At 35.2% G+C, this 25,243-nt stretch overlaps 1 protein-coding gene and 1 long non-coding RNA gene across 8 annotated transcripts in view; both read right to left on the bottom strand.

The window, feature by feature from the left end:
• Positions 1–15,020, bottom strand: part of LOC106797081 (uncharacterized) — a 16,000-nt gene extending 980 nt beyond the window's left edge. Inside the window, exons 1-5 of one of the 2 annotated variants that reach the window (XR_005889773.1) lie at positions 14,822–15,020; positions 14,587–14,761; positions 14,426–14,526; positions 12,138–12,193; positions 6,260–6,360 (exon numbers count right to left, since the gene is read on the bottom strand). This is a non-coding gene — a long non-coding RNA (uncharacterized lncRNA). Of the gene's footprint in view, positions 1–6,259; positions 6,361–12,137; positions 12,194–14,425; positions 14,527–14,586 lie in introns of both variants that reach the window. The other variant, XR_001386107.3, reaches the window with a different exon arrangement.
• A 2,248-nt stretch (positions 15,021–17,268) lies between these two features.
• LOC100782928 (reticulon-like protein B8) lies at positions 17,269–22,045 on the bottom strand. 6 transcript variants are annotated; one of them, XR_419430.4, is made up of 8 exons: positions 21,789–22,042; positions 20,214–20,393; positions 19,931–20,111; positions 19,685–19,826; positions 18,988–19,050; positions 18,660–18,729; positions 17,587–17,834; positions 17,269–17,448 (listed from the first exon to the last, which is right to left on the bottom strand). XR_419430.4 is itself a non-coding variant. In XM_006602211.4 (7 exons), the coding sequence occupies exons 2-7, from the start codon at positions 20,386–20,388 to the stop codon at positions 17,671–17,673; spliced, it is 795 nt and encodes a 264-aa protein (XP_006602274.1). In that variant the 5' UTR covers positions 20,389–20,398; positions 21,789–22,045; the 3' UTR covers positions 17,269–17,670. The 6 variants fall into 6 exon arrangements, 3 of the variants coding, with proteins under 3 accessions (XP_006602274.1, XP_006602273.1, XP_006602275.1); XR_419431.4 differs by lacking the exon at positions 18,988–19,050 and having other exon boundaries at positions 21,789–22,029; XR_005889772.1 differs by lacking the exon at positions 18,988–19,050 and having other exon boundaries at positions 20,214–20,398; positions 21,789–21,843.
• Between the last annotated feature and the right edge of the window lie 3,198 nt (positions 22,046–25,243).

Genomic DNA, 25,243 nt, shown 5'->3' with positions numbered 1-25,243 from the left:
TCAGATTGCTTTATGCATTCTGAAGCTGAAGCACTAGAATATACGAAGAAAAGAGATATAGGCCATCAAAGTGTGTCATTGGAGAATAAGACAGGAGATTCAACTGTGCTGAAGATAGGAGATTCGGCTAAAGTTGTGATAAAACAAGACATGAAGGGAAGAAAGCATAAATATGGGTTTAACAACAATAAACGTGAGAAGACAGAGAAGAAAAGGGTGGTGGATGATGAAACTGGCGACAAACATGAGTTGTATGAAGTCCTAAGGATACCATCTAAAAGAAAATACCGATGCCTCAATCAGAGAAAAATGTAGCTGTCACTTAATTGCTTTGGTGACCTCTGTCTCTGTACAAAATTACATTAGACGATGTTAATCAATTCTCCTTCATCATGATCATTTCGATTAGCATGAACGTCGTCAGCTTCTTCTTCTCTGACAACGTTAGGAGTGATTTGAGTGGTAAAAGGACTAACATAGGTGTCCATGTATGAATCATCATCTTCTACATTAACACCAATTGTTTTGCCCTGCAGAACCACGCACCACCTTTCATCACAAGGGTCTTGCACGTAAAATACTTGTCTAGCTTGTTTTGCCATGATGAAAGGGTCATTGTGGTAACCAAGTTTCTTTAGGTCTACCAACGTAAATCCTATATCATCAGTGCGCACACCGGTGTTGCTGTCAACCCATTTACATTTGAAAAGACATATTGTAAATTTCACATAATTAAGCTCCCAAATTTCATCAATGAACCCAAAGTAAGGGATGGAAGCTACACAGGGATTGACGTCATTGACACTTGCAAAGTGTTGAGATTCAGCCCTTAGGGTGACCCCGCTGTTCTGCATTGTACTTTTGTCATCTTGTGCTTTTGTGTAAAATGAATACCTGTTTATGTCGTATCCTTGCCAGGTTATAACATTTCTTTTAGGCCCATATGCTAGCTTTCCTAATGTTTCTGAAGCATTCTCATCTACAAAGATTGTATCTTTAAACCAATCACAGAAAGTCTTGTTATGCTTTTTCAACACCCAATTCTTTGACATTTTCGGATTATTCTGTTTGACTAAAGCTTCATGCTTAACTATGTATGGCAAAACTTCATTATTGTTGTTCAAGACATACAAGTGAGCTTGTAACAAATCTTCTACACTTGGAGTGATCACATGAAGTCCTCTTGAACCCTTACCACCCACTCTGTCATCATGCCGAGACTCAGGAAGCCCAATAGGTTTATCCTTCTCTAAGTATTCTGAACAAAATTCAATGGCTTCTTCTGCAATGTACCTCTCAACAATAGATGTTTCTGGACGATATAGATTCTTTGTATACCCTTTTAAGATCTTCATGTATCGCTCAACCGGGTACATCCACCGTAGATAAACAGGACCATAACCTTTGATTTCTCTGACCAAATGCACAATCAAGTGAATCATGATGTCAAAGAAAGCAGGGGGAAAATACGTCTCCAACTGGCACAATATAATTGCGGCCTTATTTTCCAACTCATCAAACATGAATGGATCAATGACTTTGCTACATATAGCATGGAAGAAAAAGCACAGGCGAGTTATCGCTAACCTGAATTTGTTTGGCAAGATGTCTCGTATAGCCACGACTAACAATTGTTGCATGAGCACGTGACAATCGTGAGACTTTAACCCTACAAGCTTAAGCTCCTTCAACTGCACAAGGCTCTTAATATTAGAAGAGTATCCTTGTGGAACCTTTACCCGACAAAGACACTGACAAAAACTTATCTTCTCCTTCTTGGACAAAGTATGGCAGGCTGGGGGCAAGTAAATTTTCTTCCCATCAGACCTTGGATGCAACTGTGATCGTATACCCATATCAGCTAGATCTTGATGGGTATTCAAGCCATCCTTCGTCTTGCCTTGAATGTTAAGGAGCGTCCCAATCACACTATCACAAACATTTTTCTCCACATGCATAACATCAATACAATGTCTAACGTCAAGATCACACCAGTACGGAAGATCAAAGAAAATGGACCTCTTCTTCCATATGCAACTCTGACTTTTATCCTTCTTTTTGGTCTTCCCAAATACAGTATTCAGGTGTTGAACCCGCTGATATACCTGTTCATCAGTCAACGGTATCGGCACAATATCATGCTCTTGACTTCCATTAAAAGCTTTTTTCAGTCGTCTGTAAGGATGATTGGGTGTTAGAAAGCGGTGATGCCTACTGTAGATAGTTTTTCTCCCATGTTTAAGTTGTATGTAACTTGTATTTTCTTCACAGATGGGGCGTGCATGATGACCCTTAACACTGTAACCGCTGAGATTCCCATATGATGGAAAGTCATTAATGGTACAAAAAAGCATTGCACGCATTTCAAAGGTCTCCTTGCGAAACACATCAAACACTACAACCCCCTCGTCCCATAACTTTCTCAGATCTTCAACCAACGGACTTAGATAAACATCAATGTCATTTCCTGGCTGTCTTGGGCCCGATATCATGATAGACAACATCATGTATTTTCGCTTCATGCACAACCAAGGAGGCAAATTGTAAATTACTAGCAGAACTGGCCATGAACTGTGTTGAGTGCTTAAGGTGCCATATGGATTCATTCCATCACTGGCTAGTCCAAGTCTAAGATTTCTTGGCTCTTTCCCGAAATCCGGATACAAACCATTAATCTTCTTCCACTGCGAGCAATCAGCCGGATGACGGACCATTCTATCAGAAATCCTTCCATTTGCATGCCATGTAAGGTCTTTTGCGTCATCCTCATTAGAAAAAAGACACTTAAACCTTGGAATGATTGGAAGATACCACAAAACCTTCGCTGGGGGGCCCTTGTTCGAGTTTTCATCATAACTGCTTTCTTCTTCATCCTTCACTTTGTACCGTGAAGTCCCACAGATAGAGCATTTGGACATTTCTTGGAATTCATGCCTGTACAATATGCAATCATTGGGGCAAGCATGAATCTTGTGATACTCCATACCCATCGGACACAATATCTTTTTTGCCTTATAGTAACTTTTAGGCAACGTGTTGTCCTCTGGAAGCAAATTGTGCACTACCTCAAGCAGTGAGGTGAAACTTTTGTCACTCCACCCATACCTGGCCTTCACATTAACCAGACTTAACACAACAGACAACAGGGTTAAGGAATTCTTGCACCCTGCATACAAAGGCTTCTTAGAATCACTCTGCAATCCTTCATACATAGGGGCGTGTGCTTGCTGGAAAGACTCTTGTCCAAGGTCACGAATCATGTCCTCTAACCGATCTCCCATTTCTACATCAAACGGTTCAGATTGGGACCCACTCTGCATGTCTGTGACTTCACCATGCCATATCCACGTCGTGTAATTCTTCTTAATCCCATCACACAATAGATGGTCTCGTATGTCATCGAGTAATTGTCTTCTTCCATTCAAACAGTTGATGCAAGGACAATAATATTTTCCTTCTTCATTTGGTCGACCTCTTTCTGAAGTAAATTGCAAGAACTGTTCGATGCCATCCTCATATTCTGGGCTCATGCGACTTTCATTCATCCAACTTTGATCCATCTAAGCAATTCCATGCATGAAAATCTCACTTTTTTATTTATAGGTGTGGCCCTATCCCATTTAGGAAAACTGTCTTTTATGTTAGCTTCAAATGTCAGGGTTACCATTATTTACAAAAATTTGACTAAATTTCGACAGCATTTCGCATTGGTCTCCAAGTACACGACATGACATCGGTCAAATGAATTTCCCGATAATCAAGTATGCACTCAGAGAACAATATGAAATTCATTGAACCGAAATTTAATCAAATTAATGAAAATAATAATAACCTTCACGAATGAATCTAACATAAAAATACCAGTCTCCCCAAACTGTCCAAACGGACAATTCAAGACTAAATACAATGACTAATGCAAACTGTCCGCAAGAGTCATTGCATTCAGTCTTAAACGGGAATCTAAGGTTCACTCAGCATCAACAACAGTTGTTTATATAGCAAATTACACTGATCACATACAAGAACATACAAAAGGTTAAATTCAATTATAGACAAATATAGACATCAGTAGTTGATTATGAAACTAATTTAAAATGCTGGGTTTGAAGGGTGCTTATGTTTTGTTATTTTAGTTGGGTATATGTGTGTGTGTGGGTGTGTCTGTGGTTCCTTCAGGTTTGACACTGGACAAACTCTTGTGTCAAGGTTCCTTCAGGTTTCTTCTTTTTTCGAGGACGAGGGTGAGAGCCCCGTTAAGTCTGATGAAATAAAAGTCCAAACATGGAGCAGCCAACACTACAGGAACGAACCTGTGGTTGTTGTTGTTGCTCCACGGTTGCAAAAGTATTCTAGTTTTGATGACCAAAGTGGGGAGCAGCCTTTGCTTTTGCCCATTCAAAGCTTGAAATCTCGCTTATCTGAAGAAGATATTGATGTTCAATCTCTGTACATGTTAATGAGTTCTAAAAGATTTTCAAGCTATTCGAATATAAAAGCAAAACTTGAACCTGTTCATGTTGATGTTGATGTTCAATATCTAAATAGGTCAACAACCTTCAAAAGGTTTTCAAGCAATTCAAATAGAAATGCAGAAGTTGAAGCTGATGTTGTTGATACAGATGTTCAATCTCTAAATAGGTCAACAATTTCTCAAGGATTTTCAAGCAATTCCAATAGAAAAGCTGAAGTTATAATGTTGTCTTCAAACACTTATGTTATAATGTTGTCTTCAAACGCAGAGGATTCGGTGAGGAAGAAGGGCTTCTACAAGTCTTGTCCTCCACCACCTCCGCCACCGCCACCAACAATGTTTTAGAAATCAGTGTTCATGAAGCCAAGGTTCGATGGTTCATCCAATGAAGCACCTTCCTTCAATAAGGAGTTGAAGAGAAGCTTCACAAGTGAGAGAACCACACCAGTGGGAAAGAAAAGTCATGAAGAAAATAAATCCAAGCAAGGCACATTGTTTAGAAGTAACAAGTTCATGGGGCATGCAAGCGTGCCTCTTGTGTCACAGCCAGCTGAGAAAGAAAGCCTTCTTGTGGAATCTAACGATGATGACGACAACGATGACACAGAAACTGAGGACCAAGACGTTGAAGGAGGAAGAACTGTTGCTCAGAACAATGACAGGGGAAAGGGTCCACTTGTTATTGGTGGAGAAAGTTAAAAAACAGATGGTGATGAAGGACCAGATATGGATAAGAAGGCTGATGAGTTCATTGCTAAGAGAATTGAGTTAATCAAGAGGAGTACAAGGAGTGCAAGAAACTTTTCAAGGTAATAATATTGAAGATGGATACATATCATATCCTTCTACTTACTACATTAGTTAAATGGAATGTAATTAAATTGACATGGATGTTTCTTTCCACAGCTTAAGGTTGTAATTGGATTGCTGTCCTCTTCCCCTCCCTATAAATATCTATGGTATAGACAGATTTACTGATTTTACCTGTGCTTTGCTATAACTTCAAAATTTTTTTGTGTATTTTCAACTTTCTACTGTGTGTGTGTGGGTGTATGTGTGTGTCGCAGTCTGTGTGTGTGTGTGGTTATGTATGTGTGTGTGTCGCTGTGTGTGTGTGTGGATTATTCTCTGTGTGTGTCTGTGGTTAAGTCTGTGTATGTGTGTGTGGTTGTGTGTGTGTGTGTGTGTGTCGTTGTGTGTGTGTGCGTGTGTCGCTGTGTATGTGTGTGTGTGCGGATTATTCTGTGTGTGTGTGTGTGTGTGGCTATGGTTATGTATGTGTATGTGTGTGTCGCCGTGTGTATATGTGTGTGTCATTGTGTGTGTGTGTGTGTGTGTCGCTGTGTTGGTGTGTGTGTGTGTGTAGTTGTGTGTGTGTGTGTGTGTGTGCGGTTATGTATGTGTATGTGCGTGGGTGTGTGGGTGTGTGTGTGTGTGTGTCTGTGGGTCTGTGTGTGTGTCTGTGGTTGTGTGTGTCTGTGTGTGAACAACATAACCTGCATTTCAAAGATACCTTTAGGGGAGGACTATTCACAGATACTCATTAGATGTTAGATAAGTTAGTCAAACAAATACAGCAATTTATCTACCAAACAATGGTATTGGGCTTGCAAATTCATTATTTGTTATTTACTTTCCAAATTTTTAAATAAATACTACTTTCATGGAATTGCAATTTATGCTGTACAGGACTAACAACTGCTGATCCTATATCAAACAGTTCTAAAAGTATACCAGTAATGCATACAAACAATTTGACAGTAGTTTTCGAATAAAACATATAAATACCTGAGTTCGACGATTCAGCACAATTCACTTTCCAGCAATGACCGCAAGACCAATTTTAATTAATTTCGAAACAGCAATGACCTCTGCCTTCTCAACAATGCCTATCACCATAGGATAATTTCAAAGTCAACAGAAGCACAATAAATCTTATCATAATAATAATAGGAAGAATTTTATAGCTTTATATCAACTTAAGTGAACTCAAAAACATCAATGACTGTTCACCAATCAGACCAGCTTTGGACCAGAATCCTATTTTCTAAGTACAAGGGATGGGCCTAATAAAATATGAAATGCAATTAGTAGCTAACAAGACAAGGTGATTTAATAGCAAGATGAACCTAAGGACCTTAAGAGTATTTATTTTATTTAACTTTATTTGTGATTAGATATAAAAGTTCAGTCTTAAAATATGAATCATTTAGTACTCACTGCATAAAAAATTAGATTTCATCAATGCTCCCTCATCACCTAAATCCAAAAATTACTTCAACATCGTTCATAGCAATATAATTTTTTCACCAAAAGAAAGCAATATGATTCTTTCTTGTCCATATCATGCCACTTCACCCCAACTACAACCAAATTAACAAGGCAAATGCTTCCATCTTTCTTCCACTGAATAGAGATTACAGTTTTATATTCTACCCATTGATTAAAAAGGCCACTTAAATGAATTACCCTTTGAGAGCCCTTGAGTAACTTAATGTCTGTTCAATTAAATTAACAGAAGCATATGATCAATATATTAACCAAAAATAAATAAATTTAATGTTACATTGTCACTAACTTGTAGTTCTTTGCATGACAACTATGTTATGAGAAAATTTGAGTTTTCTTTAGGATAGAACCATCAAAAAGTGAATATTTGAGAGTATGCAAGGACAAAGGTCTAGCATGAAGTAAGAAATAGAACTGAGTAGGAGGTGTGAAGGTTAAGTGATGGGTTGTCATAAATGTGGAAGGAAATGGATCTCAAGCCAAGGATATATAATGTGGAATGATATGTAGGTATATGTCTAAATATGGAGGTTCATATGATCAGTAATTGCACATTTAATTCTAGTGCTAAGAAAAGAAAAAGCCTAGTGTACTAATACTTATATTTTTACAAAGACAGCAGTGTTCACTTGGAGGCTAATTCGGGATAGATTACCAACAAAGACAAACCTTTGAAGGAGACAAATAGAAGTAGATGATATGTTGTGTTCTTTTTGCAGAAATAAGGAGGAGGGGGCTGATCACTTGTTCTTCAATTGTAGCAAAACCCTCCCATTATGGTGGGAATCAATGTCCTGGGTCAATCTCACCACTGCTTTACCACAAAATCCTAGGAACCATTTCTTACAACATGGAACTGAGCTAGCAGAGGGAGTCAAGTCTAAAAGATGGAAATGTTGGTGGACTGCCTTAACCTGGACTATATGGCAACATAGAAATAAGGTGGTGTTCCAAAATGCAACTTTTCACGGTTCTAAGCTGCTGGACGATGCTTTACTCCTAATATGGTCATGGACCAGAGCAATGGACAAGGATTTCACTCTACCCTTCAATCTGAAGGAAGGATTCTGTAATTAGGGGGGCAGGTGTGGGTGGATTCTTGTAACTCATTTTTGTGTCTCCAGCTCTTTCCCAATATTTTGGAATAGCTGGATTCACATTTATTCCTATGTATTTTCAATACCACTGGTACTAGTCTATAAATATATTATATTTTTGCTGAGAAAAAAAAATGGCCACTAATCACTCTCCACCGCAGTTAAATTTTCAAACCCCCCAACCCCGATTTGGATTTGGCATACACTCCTATAGTCCTATCATACTTGACTTGAACTCTGGGTTTTTGGTTCAATTTAGTCCTGGACAAGCATTTTGTCATTTCCCCAAATGCTTCTGTTTTTATTGAATTCATTCAAGGACAAGCATTTCGTTAGAAGACAATCCCTAAACGAAAAATGGGTTCTTGTCCTTTTGTTTACTGCAATTACTAATTGGATTCTATATTGAGATTTGTTCAACAACCATCCACTAACTGGGGGGAGGGGGGGCATAAACAAAAGGTACCACATAATCTGATTGTAGGTAAACAAGGGGTGCAGTGGGAGCTGTGTAGACATGCAAATGGAAAAAGCTAGTCTGAGCCCAAGGGGTGCAACGGAGGAGCAGAAAGAAGAAGTTATCGAGGTGGCAGAAATGGATCAGAAGAAAAAAGGCTTGGTGGTCTTGTCTGGTGCCAAAGCTGGTATTATGAGGGAGAAAAGCAAATAACAGGTCCTTTTATCTTTTAATTCTAGAGGGCTGGGTGGTGGTGTCAAAAGGTCAGCCATTAGAAAGTTGACCTTGACCAACAATCTTGATGTTCTTTGCATCCAAGAAACAAAAATGGAGTCCATTGATAGAAGACTATGTTAGTATTTATGGGCTGACTGTAATGCTTCTTCGGAGTATGCACCTGCAATTAATGCTGCTGGTGGCCTCCTATGTATATGGAATAATGATTCTTTTTTAGTTGACAGAAAGGTAGTGGGGAAAGGTTTTATTCTGTTGGAAGGGCTGTGGATTAAAGACAATAAGAGGGTTTCCATAATCAATGTTTATGCCCCCTGCGATTTACAAAGAAAGAGACAACAATGGGATGAGATCCTTCAGTTGAAGACAACTTCTCAAGCAGGCCTCTGGTGTGTATTAGGTGACTTCAACTCTATAAGGCACCAAGATGAGAGAGTGAGCTCAGCTCAGTCAGTGGGTGTTGACCCTAGTATTTCTGAATTCAATTCTTGGATTTCAGACATGGCTTTAGAGGATGTTAGGTCTGTTGGGAGAAGATTCACTTGGTGTAGACCTAATGGCAGTGCTATGAGTAGACTAGATAGGTTCCTCTTATCAGATGATTGGCTGGTGCATTGGCCTCATTCTACTCAGTTCATGCTTGACAGGGACTACTCTGATCACTGCCCCATCCTATTGAAGTCAAAGAACATAGATTGGGGGCCAAAACCTTTCAAGGTTATGGATTGGTAGTTGACGGATAAGGGCTTTCAGCAACTAGCGCGGCAACAATGAGGCAATTATCACCCTCAAGGATGGAGAGGATATGTTCTGAATCACAAAATAAAACTCCTTAAACAGTGTTTAAAGCAGTGGAGCTTATCAAATGGTGAAGCTAATGCTAGAAAAGTTAATAATATTAAAAAGGAGTTGAATGCTTTGGAGAATGGATTAAATGACAGACCTCTATCCCAAGTGGAAGTGAATCTTAAGAAATCCCTTCAAGTCCAATTGTGGGAGGCAGCTTATGCATATGAATCTATGTTGAGACAAAAGGCTAGAGTTAAGTGGTTAAAAGAAGGGGATAGAAACTCTAGCTATTTCCATAGATTGATCAATCATAGAAGAAGAAAAATGTTATTCAAGGTATCTCCATGGATGGTGTATGGGAGCTGGCTAATAATCTCAATCAACCTTGGACTAGAATTTTACTTTCTAAATATAGTGGGTGGAAGGAGCTGATTTCTGGTGGAAAGAGGAATTTCACTTCCCAATGGTGGCAGGACCTGAAGGCTATCTTTTAGCAGCAGCACAACAATTGCTTTTTTGATAACCTAAAGTGGAGGGTGGGAAGTGGTTCCAAGATCAGTTTTTGGAAGGATAAGTGGTTGGGGGACAATTATAACCTCCAAGGAAAATATCCCCATCTATACTTAATAAGCAAACAACAGACTTCTTCAATCAATTCTATGGGAGACTTTGTGGAGGACAGATGGGAATGGAAGTTATCATGGAGAAGGGATTTTTTTTATCATGAAATTGACATGGTAGCTGATTTCCTAGCTGAGATTGATTCTGGCCACATACACCAATCCAGCAGGGATTTCCTTTGGTGGAAGCCTGACTCTAATGGTCTATTCTCAACAAAATCTGCCTACAAAGTGCTGCAGGAGGCTCATAATAATGCTAGTGGAGACAATGCCTTCAAGATTATGTGGAGACTGAAAATTCCCCCAAGAGTGAGTGCTTTTTCTTGGAGACTTCTCAAGAATAGACTCCCTACTAGGGATAATCTCATAAAGAGGCAAGTGACATTGCCTTCTTACAGCTGCCCTCTATGTGAACATGAAGAAGAATCGGTCAATCATCTTATGTTCAACTATTCAAAAACTAGGAGTCTTTGGTGGGAGCCAATGAGATGGTTAATAGAGTGGGTCCTCTTTCCATAGACCCAAAGAATCACTTTTTGCAATTCTCTCAGTGGAACAAGCAAACTTGTACAATCAACAAATGGGAATTTCTGTGGATAGCCCTGTCCTTATCCATTTGGCATCATAGAAATGGCATGATTTTCAAGAACCAGCCTTTTATTCCTGAAAAGGTCATGGATGATGCCTTATTCCACACCTGGTCCTGACTAAAGTGTGTGGAGAAGGGTTTCCAACTGCATTTTAATTTCTGGTCAACCAATTTGAAGGATGCTTTTTCCTAGAGATGGGTTTGTATTATATTGTGGTCTGTCTATTGATTCCTCCTAGTGGGGTTCAGACTGTATTTGCCTTGTCTTTATCATTGTACTTTCGGTACACCTAGTACTGAATTTCATATATAATATATTGATATTTGTTGTGCAAAAAAAAAAAAAGGTCCTTTTAAGGAAAGCTTAGCCTGTAGAAGGGGTCATTCTAATTGTTTGGAGACTCCAACTCCTTTATCCGTAGGTCCTTCTAATATTCAAAAGGAAGGGGGGGAGTTGGGCCAGCAAACACTAGGCCCAATTAACTATGTTATGAAGTATTATGTTAGAAGAAAGGAAACTAAGGACTATAATGTAGAGGACCAATCTGTTCTGGAACCTCCCAAGGAAACAACCCCTCAGCCTTATGAGGCTTGTCTGAAAGCTTGCAAGAAGGACCCGAGAGATTCCATACACAAAATAAAGGAAAGATTCCAAGAATTCCTTACACAACCCACCAGAGGTTACACTGTATTTAGACTCAAAAGAAGCATAAATACTGGGTAACCAAGGTAGCATAAGAAAAATCCAACAAATCTGCTAAAAGACAACCCGCACTCCCCACTTATGAAGCTAACAGGCTTTAACAACTACCAAAACCAGTTGTATGCCATTCCCCTTAAGGTGTTGCTGTCATGCATACTTTCCCACAAACACCTTTTACACTAAATTCCCACTTAATAGACTGAATACCAGAATCAACAGCTATACAGACTTCCAAAATTCACATACAGCAAATGTCCCTCCACAAGACACGTCATCAAAACCTGTTTCCTCTTTGGTTAGCCATCTGAACCATAAACAACGATATACACTATAGTACTAGCTGATAACACGTAGATAGACAGATAGCAATCAACCTTGCACAAAACCATAGAAATACATATATGCCCAGCTAAATACCTTAAGAATATTACTTCACTTTCTGGCAGATTTTCTTGTTCCATCTCATTGAAAACCTTGATTGCTTCTTGTCCTTGACCATGAAATCCATAAGCAGAAGCAATCCTTGAGTTCCACAACTCAAGGGATTGTGTGGCGGCCTATTATAAGGAAGTTTGAGCCAAACTTGCAAAATGGAAGCAAAGAGGCCTATCTATGGGGGGCAGAATCACTCTCATTAATTCAATTTTAGCAGCCTTACCTATCTATTTACTATCTATGGGGGCAAAATGGAAGCAAAGAAGCCTATCTATTGTGTGACTGGGGGATAATTTAACTCTAGAAGCAAAATATCCTACTTTGTATTTAATAAGCAATCAGCAGACCTTTCTATTTCTATTTTTTACACGTTTAAAACTCAAACATATAAAATATAAAATATATAACAAACTAACAAAGATAAAGACAAAAAAAAAGGAAATATAAACTCACCTCACTTGCTACTGCTGCCCATCATTTCACTCTCACAACAAATAGGAATCATGTACCTGCATGGACGGATCCACATAAAGCTCTAAGGAGATGATTGCTCCCATTAAGATATTTTTTGTACTTAAATATATTTAATAAAAAAATTACTCCCATAAAAAAATCAAAATGAATGGTTTCAAGACATGATCGGTTGCTAAATTAAGCAACTAACATGAGAGTAAAAAGCCCTGCTGCTCCAATAATATATATGAGATGCAAAATGGGAAAATTTAACAACTACAGGGGAAATCTTTGTATGCAAGGAAAATGAATCAGACAACACAGAAGTGGCTTGACACAGGTGGAAAGAGATGGTGGCAAGTGAAAACTTTGGCACTCAACATAGACTATATATAGACTGAAAATACAGTTTGATTTTTTATTTTTGATTTTTTATTTATACTTTTCCTGATTAAAAATTGAAATCAAGCCAAACTTTAAATGAAGGTGAGCCTAAACATTTCCACTAAACCGGTGGCAGTCTTTATCAGCACCAGGTAATGTGTCTAGTGTGAAAGGCTAAGAAAAAAAAATACAACAATTATATAAGAGTGATGGTGTTTGTATTTCTTTTAATTCAGTACCCCTTGTACTGCTTTGATTATCTTAATAATATAATATATTTTATGCCTTCCAAAAAAAAAATAAGAGTGATGGTGCTAGATGTTGGATTAAAGCCTTGAATGGTCAAAATAACATTATTGTATCAACGAGATGTGACATTTTCTAGAAAATACCCTGTTACTTTAGAAAATAGTGTTGCAAATAACAAAAGAGAATTAAGAAGAGTGATGTTATTATTATTTTTTATAATATCCTCATACTAGCTAGTTCTTTTAATATTTTATAAAAAATTAATTAATTAATTAATTGTTTATCTTAAAAATACACAAAAAATCAATACTTGATATATGTAGTAAAAAAAAAGGAGGAGATTAATATTCTGCAATATGCCTAAGGTGGCAGGATAACCCTCATCAATTCTGTCTTAACAGCCCTCCCTATTTACCTTCTCTCTTTTTTTAGAATCCCTAAAAAAGTGGTGCATAAGGTAGTTTCTATTCAGAGGAATTTTTTGTGGGAAGGAGGTTCTGAGGCAGCCAAGATACCGTGGGTCAATTAGGATACTGTTTGTCTTCCCAAGAGCAAAGGGGGGCTTGGGATTAAAGATATGTCCAAGTTTAATGAGGCCTTGATTGGTAAATGGGGATGGGACTTGGCAAATAACCAGAATCAGCTTTGGGCTAGACTCTTGATGTCCAAATATATATGGTGGGTGGAATGCTTTATGTTATGGTAGAAACAATGTAGACTTCTCCCCTTGGTGGAAGGATCTAAGAGTTGTTTTTCAGCAGCAGCATAGCAACAGTCTCATCAATAATATGAGGTGGAAGGTGGGTGATGGGGTCCGGATTAGGTTTTGGAAGGATTAATGGAGAGAAGGAGACTTAACCCTACAAGACAAATACCCAGCATTGTACCAAGTGAGTACTCAGCAGAACCACTCCATCAACTCAATGGGCCTCTTATATATGAATATAATTATATTTGCTGAGCAAAAAAAAAAATCTATAGTAGTTGGGTTTGGCAGGATTTGCCTTTGTATCTATTTGCTATTTTCAGTACATCTAGTACTGAACTATTATTAATATAATTAATTTTTGCTGTGCAAAAAAAAAAAAAAACCAGACCAACTTTGGAACGGGATTCTAGTTTCTAAATACAATGGTTGGAGGGGTTTGGGTCAGGGGCCTAGAAAGCTATACTTCTTTACTTGGTGGGCTGACTTAAGGGTCATCATAATGGAAAGGAAAAACATGCATTCCTGAGTCTAAATTAGCTCTGTCTGGTACTTTATCTATTCTAATATAAATTATCTTTGCTTTCCAAAACAAAAAACATGCATTCCAAGCATCATCATAGCTCAAACCACTACACTCTTTATCAGACAAGGCACCACACTGGACAGGAGAATGGGACCCCATTTTGAAATCCCTCCAGCATGTCTCAAAGCACTTGTAAGCAACTATAATGACTTAGTATCGTCTTAGTCTAATTTAAATCTCCAAATTCACAGAAACATGAACGGGTATCAAAACATATTGTTTGGAAAAATAATCATATTGCCTAGTCTCAGCTTACACAAATATCAATCATATTAGTTAGTCTAACTAGGGTTTCGAAACATCACAACAGAGACAGACCATTGAACAATGGATTTTCATCATTAACATACAACAGAGACATACCTTCGATGGCTTCCCTGGGAGTCTTAAAGCCAGGCACAATGGACTTCCAAAATCGAGTCCCACCCTTTCCGGGACTCTTTCCTTTCCTAGTTTTCTTCGACCTGTGAAAGTGAGCAAATGTTCAAATGAGGAACGTCTAATGTTAAAACGAAAGGACGTACCTCAAAAGATAAGTGGCAGACACGAACTCCACAAACACGAACTCAACAATGTGGTTGCAGTCACGGAAGCGCAGCCCACTTTGCGACAAACACGAACTCAGGCAAAAGGAGAAACAACAAGAACGCCCTGGGAGTACCCTTTCCGGGACTCTTTCCTTTCCTAGTTTTCTTCGACCTGCGAAAGTGAGCAAATGTTAAAACGACGAACGCCTAATGTTAAAACGAAAGGACATACCTCAATCGACAGAGACGAACTCCACAAACACGATCTCCACAATGTGGTTGCAGTCACGGAAGCGCAGGCCAGTTTGCGACAAAGACGAACTCAAGCAGAAGGAGAAAGAAGAAGAACGATAGGGTTCAAGCGCGCGGGTTGTGCAATTTCAGATTTTTAATATATAATGATAACAACATCGGTTTTTTAAAAATAATCGATGTTAACATCAACTATGTAACATCGGTTTTCTAAAAACCGATGTTAACATCGATTTTTACAAAACCGATGTTAACAACGGCATACTAACATCGGTTTTTCCAAAACCGATGTTAACTACTCCATAGTAACATCGGTTATTAAAATAACTGGTGTTAATATCAACTAGTTAACATCGGTTTCGGAAAAACCGATATTAACTAAGTTTACTTATTTACAAAAATGCCACCGCGCTTTTGTTAACATCGGTTTTGTGAATAACCGATGTTAACCGTCCGATGTTATATCTAAAAATTGTGGTAGTGGCCTGAGCCTAGCCTACGATGAATTTTTGAGATCTGAGTCTGACCTATAGCCTATCAAAGACTTTTATTTTGGCTCAGCCTGACCTTTTTGGAAGTCTAGCCTGGCCTGATACTCTGATAGCCTTTTTAAAAGTCTTCTTTACATTAGATCTTTAGTATCCCTTTGCTCTAGAGTAAGAACATAATAGGAAAATTAAAGGAAAAGGAAACGTTAACAGAAATAGGAAAGCCAATAAAAATAATGAGAAATATAAAGGGACACATGACTCACACCTAAATTGTAATTAAAGTCTTACTTGATTATAGGAATAGAAGTTATGGAGCAGTAATGTGTAATCAAAGTCTAATAGTTTTAAAAAAAAATTAATTGTACCCAAAAAATAATATAAGTATATATATATATATATATATATATATATATATATATATATATATATAGGCCGGCCTATCAGGCTTATAAGGCTTTTTAATAAGCCTAAGTCTGGTCTATTTAATTTAATAGGCTTTTAAAAAAACTTAAGCCTAACCTTTTAATTAAATAGGACAGTTCAGACCAGTTCGTAGACCCCTGTAAACCGGCCTGCCCTATTCCCACCCCTACTAACAATCAAGAGAACTTATTCAAAAGCCTATCCTGGAGTAAGACTCTAAATAGTGCATAAATTTATCCTTCAACATGCTTATTTATTCATCTATTGGAAATAAGTCCGCATTATGAACATCACATTCTAACAAAATGCTTAATTAACATATTTTATTTTATACAACTTTAAAATAATTAATGTACTCAAACAAAAAATTTGACCATAAATAAAACCTAACATTTAATGGTCGACCAAATTTATTTTGTTTCATATTTAAGAGTGATAAAATGTTAACAGATTTTTAAGTTTATGTATCAAACTATAACCACTGATTTTACTTTATTCAATGTTTAAAATAGTTTGAAATATATCACATAATGAACATTGAAGAATTGCGTGTGTAAAAATAAAACAAGTGCGTGTATATTAGTAAATATGTATGAAATTTACTATTGTATGCTTACTTATTTCTTAGAATGAATATGTTAACAAACTGGAACTATATTTGATCTTAAAATACATCAAGGTGTAGGTTGCTAATGTACTTCTTCTAAAAAAATAAGTGAATGTGTTAATGTGTGTGTGTGTGCATATTTAGGGACTAATAACAAATTATCTACATATTTTAGGGACAAAAACCAAAAAAATAGGTGTATTAGATGAAGTAAAACAAAATAATAAGGATCAAAAACATTTTTTATTTTATTAAGGATGACTCAATGCAAAAAAAAAATTATTAGAAATGTAAAACAAAATTCACACACACACATGACTCAATGCAAAAAAAAAAAATTATTAGAAATGTAAAACAAAATTCACACACACAAATTAATATTTTAAAAAGATATAGGTAAATTAAATTTATAAAAAATACTATAAATTCCGCATAAGTTTACCTAAATATGATAAAACTCAATTGAGATGAGAATGAATTTAAAAAATATAAGTTTATCTCTTTTAAACCTGAACATATCTTGTCATCTATAGGGATGTGAATGGGAACAGAAAGAATAAAACCTATCCCTGATCCGTCTCATTATCATGCCGACCTTATACGTAAATATTTGTTTTATGTATTTTTTTATAAAAATAAGTGAACAATAGATTATAACATAAAAAATGCGATATATCTATTTGAGATTTATTAAAATTATGTTTTTATATTGAATGAAACAAATTATAATGAAATTACATGTCTATTTTTTATGCAATATATATTTATATTTTTTAAATACTTAAATATAAAAAACATCTAATTACTTTTTCGCCTTGGACCCATAAAATCTCAAGAGCAGCCTTGAATACACTCAAGGTGTGTCTAGCTAATGCACTTCTCCTAAAAAAAAACAAGGCGTGTATGTTAACAAATAATTGCGGTGGTTTACTTGTAAACCCACTTAACCCAATACAATATCCAGTGATGAGCAGTGCTCATCGACCTCCACAAAATTAACAATGTGGTTAGTCCAAATACACATATGACAACCTGCCTTTGAAGTGCCGTCACAAGTTTGCAACAGCCACCAATGTAGTCTCTGGCCTGGCCAAGTAATGAGATAACAACATTTCAAGATCACAACTTAGGTAAAGGAACAATAAGTACTACAACTATAAATGCAATTTTATTTATTCCACTCTATCATTCATATGGAAGAAATATTTTGATCCCTCTTGTTACCTTCTTCCACCATTCTCAACTGCCATAATGTGTTCAGATGGGCATTGAATGTCAAATTAATTTACACAAGCCATAAGGATAAACCTATTCATGTTTCTTCCCTTTTCCCTTGGGGATTTTGCTGAGCACACTGGTATCCAAATTTCGATATTGATTTTGCATCTGACCAAGGACCTTGTATACAAAGTTGTCAACTTCATCCTCATACATCTCATAGAGAACTGGAAGTGTATGTGCAGCAACAAAACCTTAAGAGCAAAAAAAAAATTGTTTCAGCAATCAAGTATAACATGAACAGTCAAATGGAAGTGGAGAAACATCATTGGAACTCCAAAAGGTGTCATGGAAATGTTATGCAGAACTAGATCCACAAAACAATATACATGAACTTTGGCTTTGGCCCATATTTGTTTATAAACCAGATTCAGTTCTTGTCTTGAAATGGCATATTATCAGAAAGCACTGACTTAACTAGGTGAGCTTTTGTAGTCCACCATGTTGCTAAACATCAAAATTTCTCCACCCCTGCATCTTACCTCAAATATATCTCACCCCATTTCCCATCACACACAGTGGTGATGCAGATTCGTTTTACTGTTTATGGTAGCTGTTTCAATCTTCCCTACCCTTTTTTTTGTCGGCAAATGTTAATTGTTAGTATTTTGAGTTTTTTTTAGCAGAGGGATTCTAACCTGCAACCTCTCCCCCCTTCCTTTCTCCCTTCACCAATAGACCAACCTTACTTTGCATCATGAAGTTAAGGCTGTCTTTTAGTGTTATACAATTTCAACTGCTTATGTTTTGTGGAGGAAAGATTTCATAGGGTTAGTTGAAACATAAAAGTATACCTTTTCAAACTTGCAGACCACTGCTGTGGGGTCTAGGGAAGCTCAAATGTATTATGTATAAAACCTTTACCCCTATGAGTGGTGAGGCCATTTCAACAACTAGAACCCATGACAGATAAATCACAAGGCAAATAATCTTAATAATATATGCAAAAATGTGGGAGAATGTATGAATGAAAAGAATAGTGGATGTATCAAAAGAACCAAAGGAAGCAGGTCTCTCACCAATATAGATGACAGAAATAAAATTGAACCAGGTCCCGATCACAGCACCAGCAAACAAACATCCAACAACCTGGGGAAGTTTTGATCATTAATCACAAAAATTCATTGAAAAATAGATGTAACTTTTCTTTTCTGCATGTAGAAATAAATTTGTTTAAGGTATAGAAATGGTTAAAAACAAGCTGCAAATGGTAGAGCTTATGGTTGTGCATTCAAGATACTTAACCATTCATATTGTTAATTTGTTATATAAATATGATACACTGAATCAAGAAAAACCAAATTTCTTTATTTATTTGTTAACCCCCCCCCCAAATTCAGTGTATACCATCCCGTGGTCTTCAGTTTTTTCCCCTCTCACACACCTCCATTTGGTTCCAACTCCAGTCTCCTAGCAAAATAATGTTCACATCTCTGATGACAACAATATGACATAATGAGGCATTACCACATAACACACAATTATAGACAGCTTAAGAGAAATGACTATTGCTGCATAAGGTTTAGTTTACATGAAAGTATTCACAACCTCAAGCAACTTATCTTTTTCAATATGACATCAGTTACTTAGAGTTCTTGTTAATTCTGAATGCCCATAAATTTTATGCCTTAAAATAGGGTGTACTACACTGGAAAGTCCTAACTGAATTTAGTTCCCAGGTTTTACAAAAGCATTCTTAATTGACTCTAAAGTGACTTCTATTTTGCTGATGCAGCATGGAAGATCCTGTGATGGATGTCAACAGACTGAACAAGGTGAGAATGTATGGAATACAATCTTACAATGGAATCACACAGCAATTCATTAAGTGTTGTCAATGTTAGATCAATATAGAGCTTACTAAATAAGAAAAGATTAAACAAGCAACTATAAATAATGTAACTATCTAAAAAGTATGTAGAAAACTTAAAAGTAAAAGGAATTAATTGAAAAAAAAGCACTGAACACGGAAGTCAAAAACTAAAGAATTTTGGGCTTGTGTTTGAATGGTAAATGACAATATTAAACACAATTGCAAACATACAACAAGAAACTGCTTCAAGTTTCCTCCACAGGCAGCATCTTGAAGAAACCTCAAGCCCATGTTAACCTTACCACCAACCACAGTTGCAATGTTCACAAAGAGTTCTTCTGGGAGAACAAGACGGGGTACATTAGACGGTGAACTGTCAACATAAAGAACAAGTAATACTTAATTAAAGCTGTAAAGTTGAGTAACACATCCACATAAGTTAAGGAAAATAAAAAGATGTAAAGATGCATGAATAACCTGTTAAACATGCCGGAAGCATTTGACCATAGAAACTGGGCAAGCATGACAAGAACCAAAGCAAAGCATAAAATAGTAAGAAAATTATAATTAAGCCATTCGAAAAGCACCCATACAATTGTTGCACTTGTTAAAACACTAGCAGAAATCTTCTTGTTCCTCCATAACAAGACATCCGCAGCTATGACATTCAAAGGCACACACAGAAACAAAAATGATTTAAATGGGTTTAGTTCATGCAAATGCTGTACATTTTACCATAAATTGACTATAAATACCATACATTTTCCACCCCCTAAAACATGGTGCACGGGTTTCTGGCGTCCAAACAGTCTATTGATCTGAGAACTCACTGAGTCTGACTTATCATCTTCAAAGAATGATACAGATTTTTTCTTATCAACAAATGTGTCCACAAGATTTTCAATAAGGTTATCAGCTGTGGTTTTCTCAGACATTGTTCCTGTGCTAGCAAGAACCATAAATATCATTATCAAAGAATGTACATGATAGTTCTTATACAAAACACAAGGGTGTCACTATTGATATCATATAGGAGAAAGCCAACACATAATGTACAAGGCTCAATTTTTTTTGAGTCATAACATAAGAAGTGTCCATATCGCTAAGTTCAAATTAAAAATTCATAAATTATGCAACTGTTAAAACCATCCAACAAAAAAAAAAGTTCTTGTAGGTCACAGCCAAAACACATCTAAGAACATAATTTAATCTTCCTGCATGTTAAAATTCATCAAGTTTGCCAAATCAACGGTATTCCGTCATTGAGTGTTAGGCTCATCTTGTAATCATTACTGGTGGATCTTGGATTCCTAGTTTCTCCAGTAGAAAATAGAGTTTCTATGGTGATTTTTATTATTTCTCGCTTTGCATGCAACAGCTGAAGCTCTTGGATTGATTTGGTTCTGCACATGATATCAAAGCCTCAATGATCAAGTACTTGGTCAGTATTTCATTCTTTTCAGCCTCCATTCTGCAAATCAAAGCTTAAATTCCTGTCATAACTCGTAACAGAGCCATTTAAAGCCTGTAACTCCTTTTGTCTTTAAATCCTAGCACTACACTTGTTTCACAACTACTCAAGATTAATTTAGTATTTCAATCTTTTCAGCCCCAATTCTTCAAACAAGCCTTAAATCCCTCTGTCATAACAGAGCCCTTCAATGCTTGAAACTCCTTTTGTCTTCAAATCCTAACACTACACTCCTTTTACTATTCCTCAAGATTAATATTTCATTTTTAAATTACAACCCTCCACACCTCATTCAGTAGAAAGCCTCGTTTCAGAAATGTAAACAAATCTAAATCATTATTTATTGCTGTAGCCAAGATTCTGAAACTACAAATCCTATTGAGGAAAATCAATCACCCAAAAGGACAACGAGATGAAATCATAAAAATATAATCAAAGACAAAAATACTAACAAAAACTTACAACTAACAAACTAACATTAACCACCGATAAAAAAAAATCATAATCAAACTACTGAAATTAAAAATAAAATAAAAAATCAGAAAAGAACTCGCTTCAGCATATATATAATCGGGAAAGCAAAAAGGAAAACGGGTACCATAGATTCTTTTTTTAATCCACAGATATCAAGAACTTTTGACATGTGTCATAAAAGAAAAATGAAGTCAAATTTTATGCCCCATCATTCACCTACAAATAAAAGATTCCTTCCACCAAATTCCCACAAAGTAGAAAACTCCCGTCACAAACAGAAACCACCACACATAAATTTAAACCACCAAGCAAAAGAGAAACACACCAACAACAGCAATTTATAGAAGAAAGAACAAAATTCAGCATCATAAGCAAATGAAATTCACTAACCAGAATAAGCAGGGGGAAATTGAAACAAAGGGAGAGGCAGACAGAGAAAGAGAGAGAGATAGGGTGTTATTGTGGCACTAAAAGTTTATCCTATGTCCAACAAGAAGCATGCCAAAAGAGCTTAATAACTGAACTCACTAACTTGCAACTAGTCAACTACCAACCACACCATATCATATGTTTCTCATTTTATATGTATTTAATTTTGATTTTGATTTGGATTTGGATTCTGATTTTAATAGAAAGCCTTCGAGACTTTTGCTCAAGAGAAATTGTACAATAATAAGCATGGAAGATACGATAAGAGGTGACGGCGAAAAATGAAAACAATAATGTCATACAAGTTGTAATAAAAAAATTGTTGTATAAAAAAATAATTTAAGTTTTTGTTTATTGAAATGGCCTGAAAAAACTATGCAACTAAAACTTAACCAGCTAATGGTAATATAACTTTATAGCTTCGGTGCCAACCTTTTCTTACAGATTTAGCTTTTAATAAAATAATGATACGTAGAAATCTACTATATAACAACATAACTTAATTGACAATTTTTATTTATTTATTTCTATTTTGTCGCATTATATCATTGATTACATCTATATTTTTGTGTATTTTTATCTCTCTTTTTTTTCTTTAGGTGTAGATTAAATTTGAGTGTATATAAATCATTTTTGTTTTCCATATATTAGTGTATCATCCACCTAATAATACGGTAAAATTAAAAATGGTGTTTGGCAAATAATTTTTTTAGTAGTTTATAATATTTTTTAGACATTAATTCAAATAACCTCTTTAAAATACTAGCCTTAAATTTTTACTCTTTTATTTTTTTTAACTCTTAAAGTATTTATTAAATCTCCATCTTACCTTTTTCTTTTACATAAGTTGGGATTTTTTTTCTCTTCTTCTGACACCTTTTATTTTGACTATTACACTATTTATTTTATTATTTTAAAATTATAGTTTAAGATATTTTAATTATTACATCAATCAACTTAACAAAATTATGATATATATTTAAGTGTATGTTAATTGATTTTGTTTTAAACTTGGTTGGAAATATTTTGAGATATAATAATATAAATAGTAAAATACGTAATATAAAGACATATAATAATTGAAACTAAAAAATGTGATTAAATAATTTATCTAAAAAATTGCAATATTTTGAAAATTAATTAAAAATTATAATTATAATTACCTCAAAAATATTTTTTCTCAATAGCATAAAATTAAAATTATAAAAATATCTTAAATATGTTCATATTTATCATTTTACATTATCATCATTTACTTTAACATATAATTTTATCAAATACTTATAATTTAACAAGCTTGTTTTAAAGTTTTTAGCTAGTTACCAACTATGAATTACTAACTTTCAATTACCAATTTTTTTTTTAATTTTCAGCTCACTTTTAAATTATTTTTTATAAATATAACCTTAATAATGTGGTGAATTAAGTCAATAATATCAAGCATATTAATTATTATGATCACTAATATTTAAAGAGTTGTTAAATTATTATGATCACTAACCTTAATTATGATCACTAATTATTATAACCTCCTGATAGTCTTCTAGTCCTTCTAACATGTTTTTTTGGTGAATACCAGTCCTTCTAGCTGATGCCATGAAGATTGGTTTTACACGGATGTAATTTTTTTTTTGTTTTTCCCTTTTGCTGTTTTTGCTTTCTAGTTAGCTCTTGTAACTAGAAGGACTAATTAGTCAAAATTAAATTTTATTGAAATCTCACTTATCAATATGTTTTTACACATACGATTTTCAATTTGAATTTGATAAAGTATGATTTGTTTCACAAATAACTTGTTCATATTTTTAATTAGTATCTTTTGAATATTTTTCTTTTAAAAATTGATAGTTAAGTAAATTAAAATTTCTAAGAATATTTAATTAAATTAAATTTTCATATAGAAAAATTAATATAATATTTTTGTTTTTTATTATAAAATATTTGTATCCAGTATAGAATATTTCAACATCCATTACACATTTTGATTTTAGTAAAAATGTTAAACAATTCCTTTTATATAATATTTTATTATTATTAATAAGTTTATGTAAATTTCATATCATTTTCTAGTTATAAACAAATATATTAAATAAGAGTTTAATGGTCATATACTAACCGCGTAAAACACTTTTGTATTATTGTTCAATTATAATTTGCCGTTAATATGACTTTAAAGTAATTATAATAAAATAAATTTACCATGCATAATAAGTTGTGATTGGATGATGGTGTAAAACTTTTTACATTATCAGTGATCTTTTTCTCATTAAATAAATCAATAAAAATAAGTATGTTATGTACCTTACTATCCTATAAAGCCAAAGAGAAGTCATGAGTAACAATGACGATCATTGGTTAGAGGAGAGGCAAAAAGCTACTAGGCATATGTTAAGTGGTTCCAGAGGTCTAGATTTTGGTGACCACAACACTCGTTATTTTCATGGAGTGACTAAGTTGAGGAGGAGGTAAAATACATATGATGTTGTTCAGGATCCTAATGGTGAGCGGGTGGTGGATGTTGAGTTGTTAGAAAGGTTAGTTATAGATTATTTTGCTATTTTTTTTTAATGATGATACTACTTATACTCCTTAATGTATCAAAAGAGCTTTTCCAGAAATTAGTGATTATAAAATGGAGGTTTTTAGAGGAAAGGCGAATAATGAGGAGGTAAAAAAAAAAAGCTATTTTTATATGGGAAAGCTCTAGGATGGATGGTTTTCAAGCTATTTTCTACAAAAGCCAATGAGATGTTGTGGGAGATTCCTTTTGTAGTCTTATAAGAAGTATTTTTGGTGACCTTTCTAAGATTTCAGACCTCGATGAAACCATTGTTGCTCTTATTCCAAAGGTTGAGGTGGTGGTGAATATAAAGTAGTTTAGGTCTCCCAGTTTGTAAAATGTTTCTTACAAAACATTGACAAAGATCCTTTTTGCTAGACTTAGAAGGGTCATGGATAAGATTATTGACCTATACAAGTGTAGCTTCATCCACAAATGACACAGTGGGGATAACATTATCATTGCACAAGAAGTCATCAATTCCATGAAAAATAAAAAAGGTCAAGGAGGTTGGATGCCTATAAAGGTGGATTGGAAAAGACCTATTATAGATTGAAGTGAGAGTTTGTAGTTGATACTTTGAGGGATATTGGCTTCCAAGAAAATTTTATTAACATGGTAAGGTGTTGTATTTCTTTTCCCTCTTTTCATGTGCTACAGAATGGTGAGGCAGTTAATAAATTCATTCCCTCTAAAGGGGTTCAGCAAGGGAACCTCTATTAGAGATGCAATAGTAAACAAGTAATACTTAAAAAGGTATATTTTATGATGGTTCTGAGGAATTTTTTTATGACAGTTTTCAATCGCGGTTGAAGTCACCATCGTGAAAAGTCTTGATGGTTTTCAAACCGTCTTA

This window comes from Glycine max, chromosome 18, assembly GCF_000004515.6.
Source record: "Glycine max cultivar Williams 82 chromosome 18, Glycine_max_v4.0, whole genome shotgun sequence".
Lineage (NCBI taxonomy): Eukaryota > Viridiplantae > Streptophyta > Magnoliopsida > Fabales > Fabaceae > Glycine > Glycine max.
Note: the sequence above shows the minus strand (reverse complement) of the source record. Positions and strands in the feature narration are given on the sequence as shown.

Excerpts from the sequence above, each read along its gene's own strand:
- LOC100782928 (XM_006602211.4), bottom strand. The coding sequence starts at position 20,388 with ATGTCTGAGAAAACCACAGCTGATAACCTTATTGAAAATCTTGTGGAC. Across the intron at positions 19,827-19,930 it reads GCTTCCGGCATGTTTAACAG|TTCACCGTCTAATGTACCCC; the intron begins GTTATTCATGCA and ends TTATGTTGACAG. Across the intron at positions 18,730-18,987 it reads AAACTGAAGACCACGGGATG|GTTGTTGGATGTTTGTTTGC; the intron begins GTATACACTGAA and ends AAACTTCCCCAG.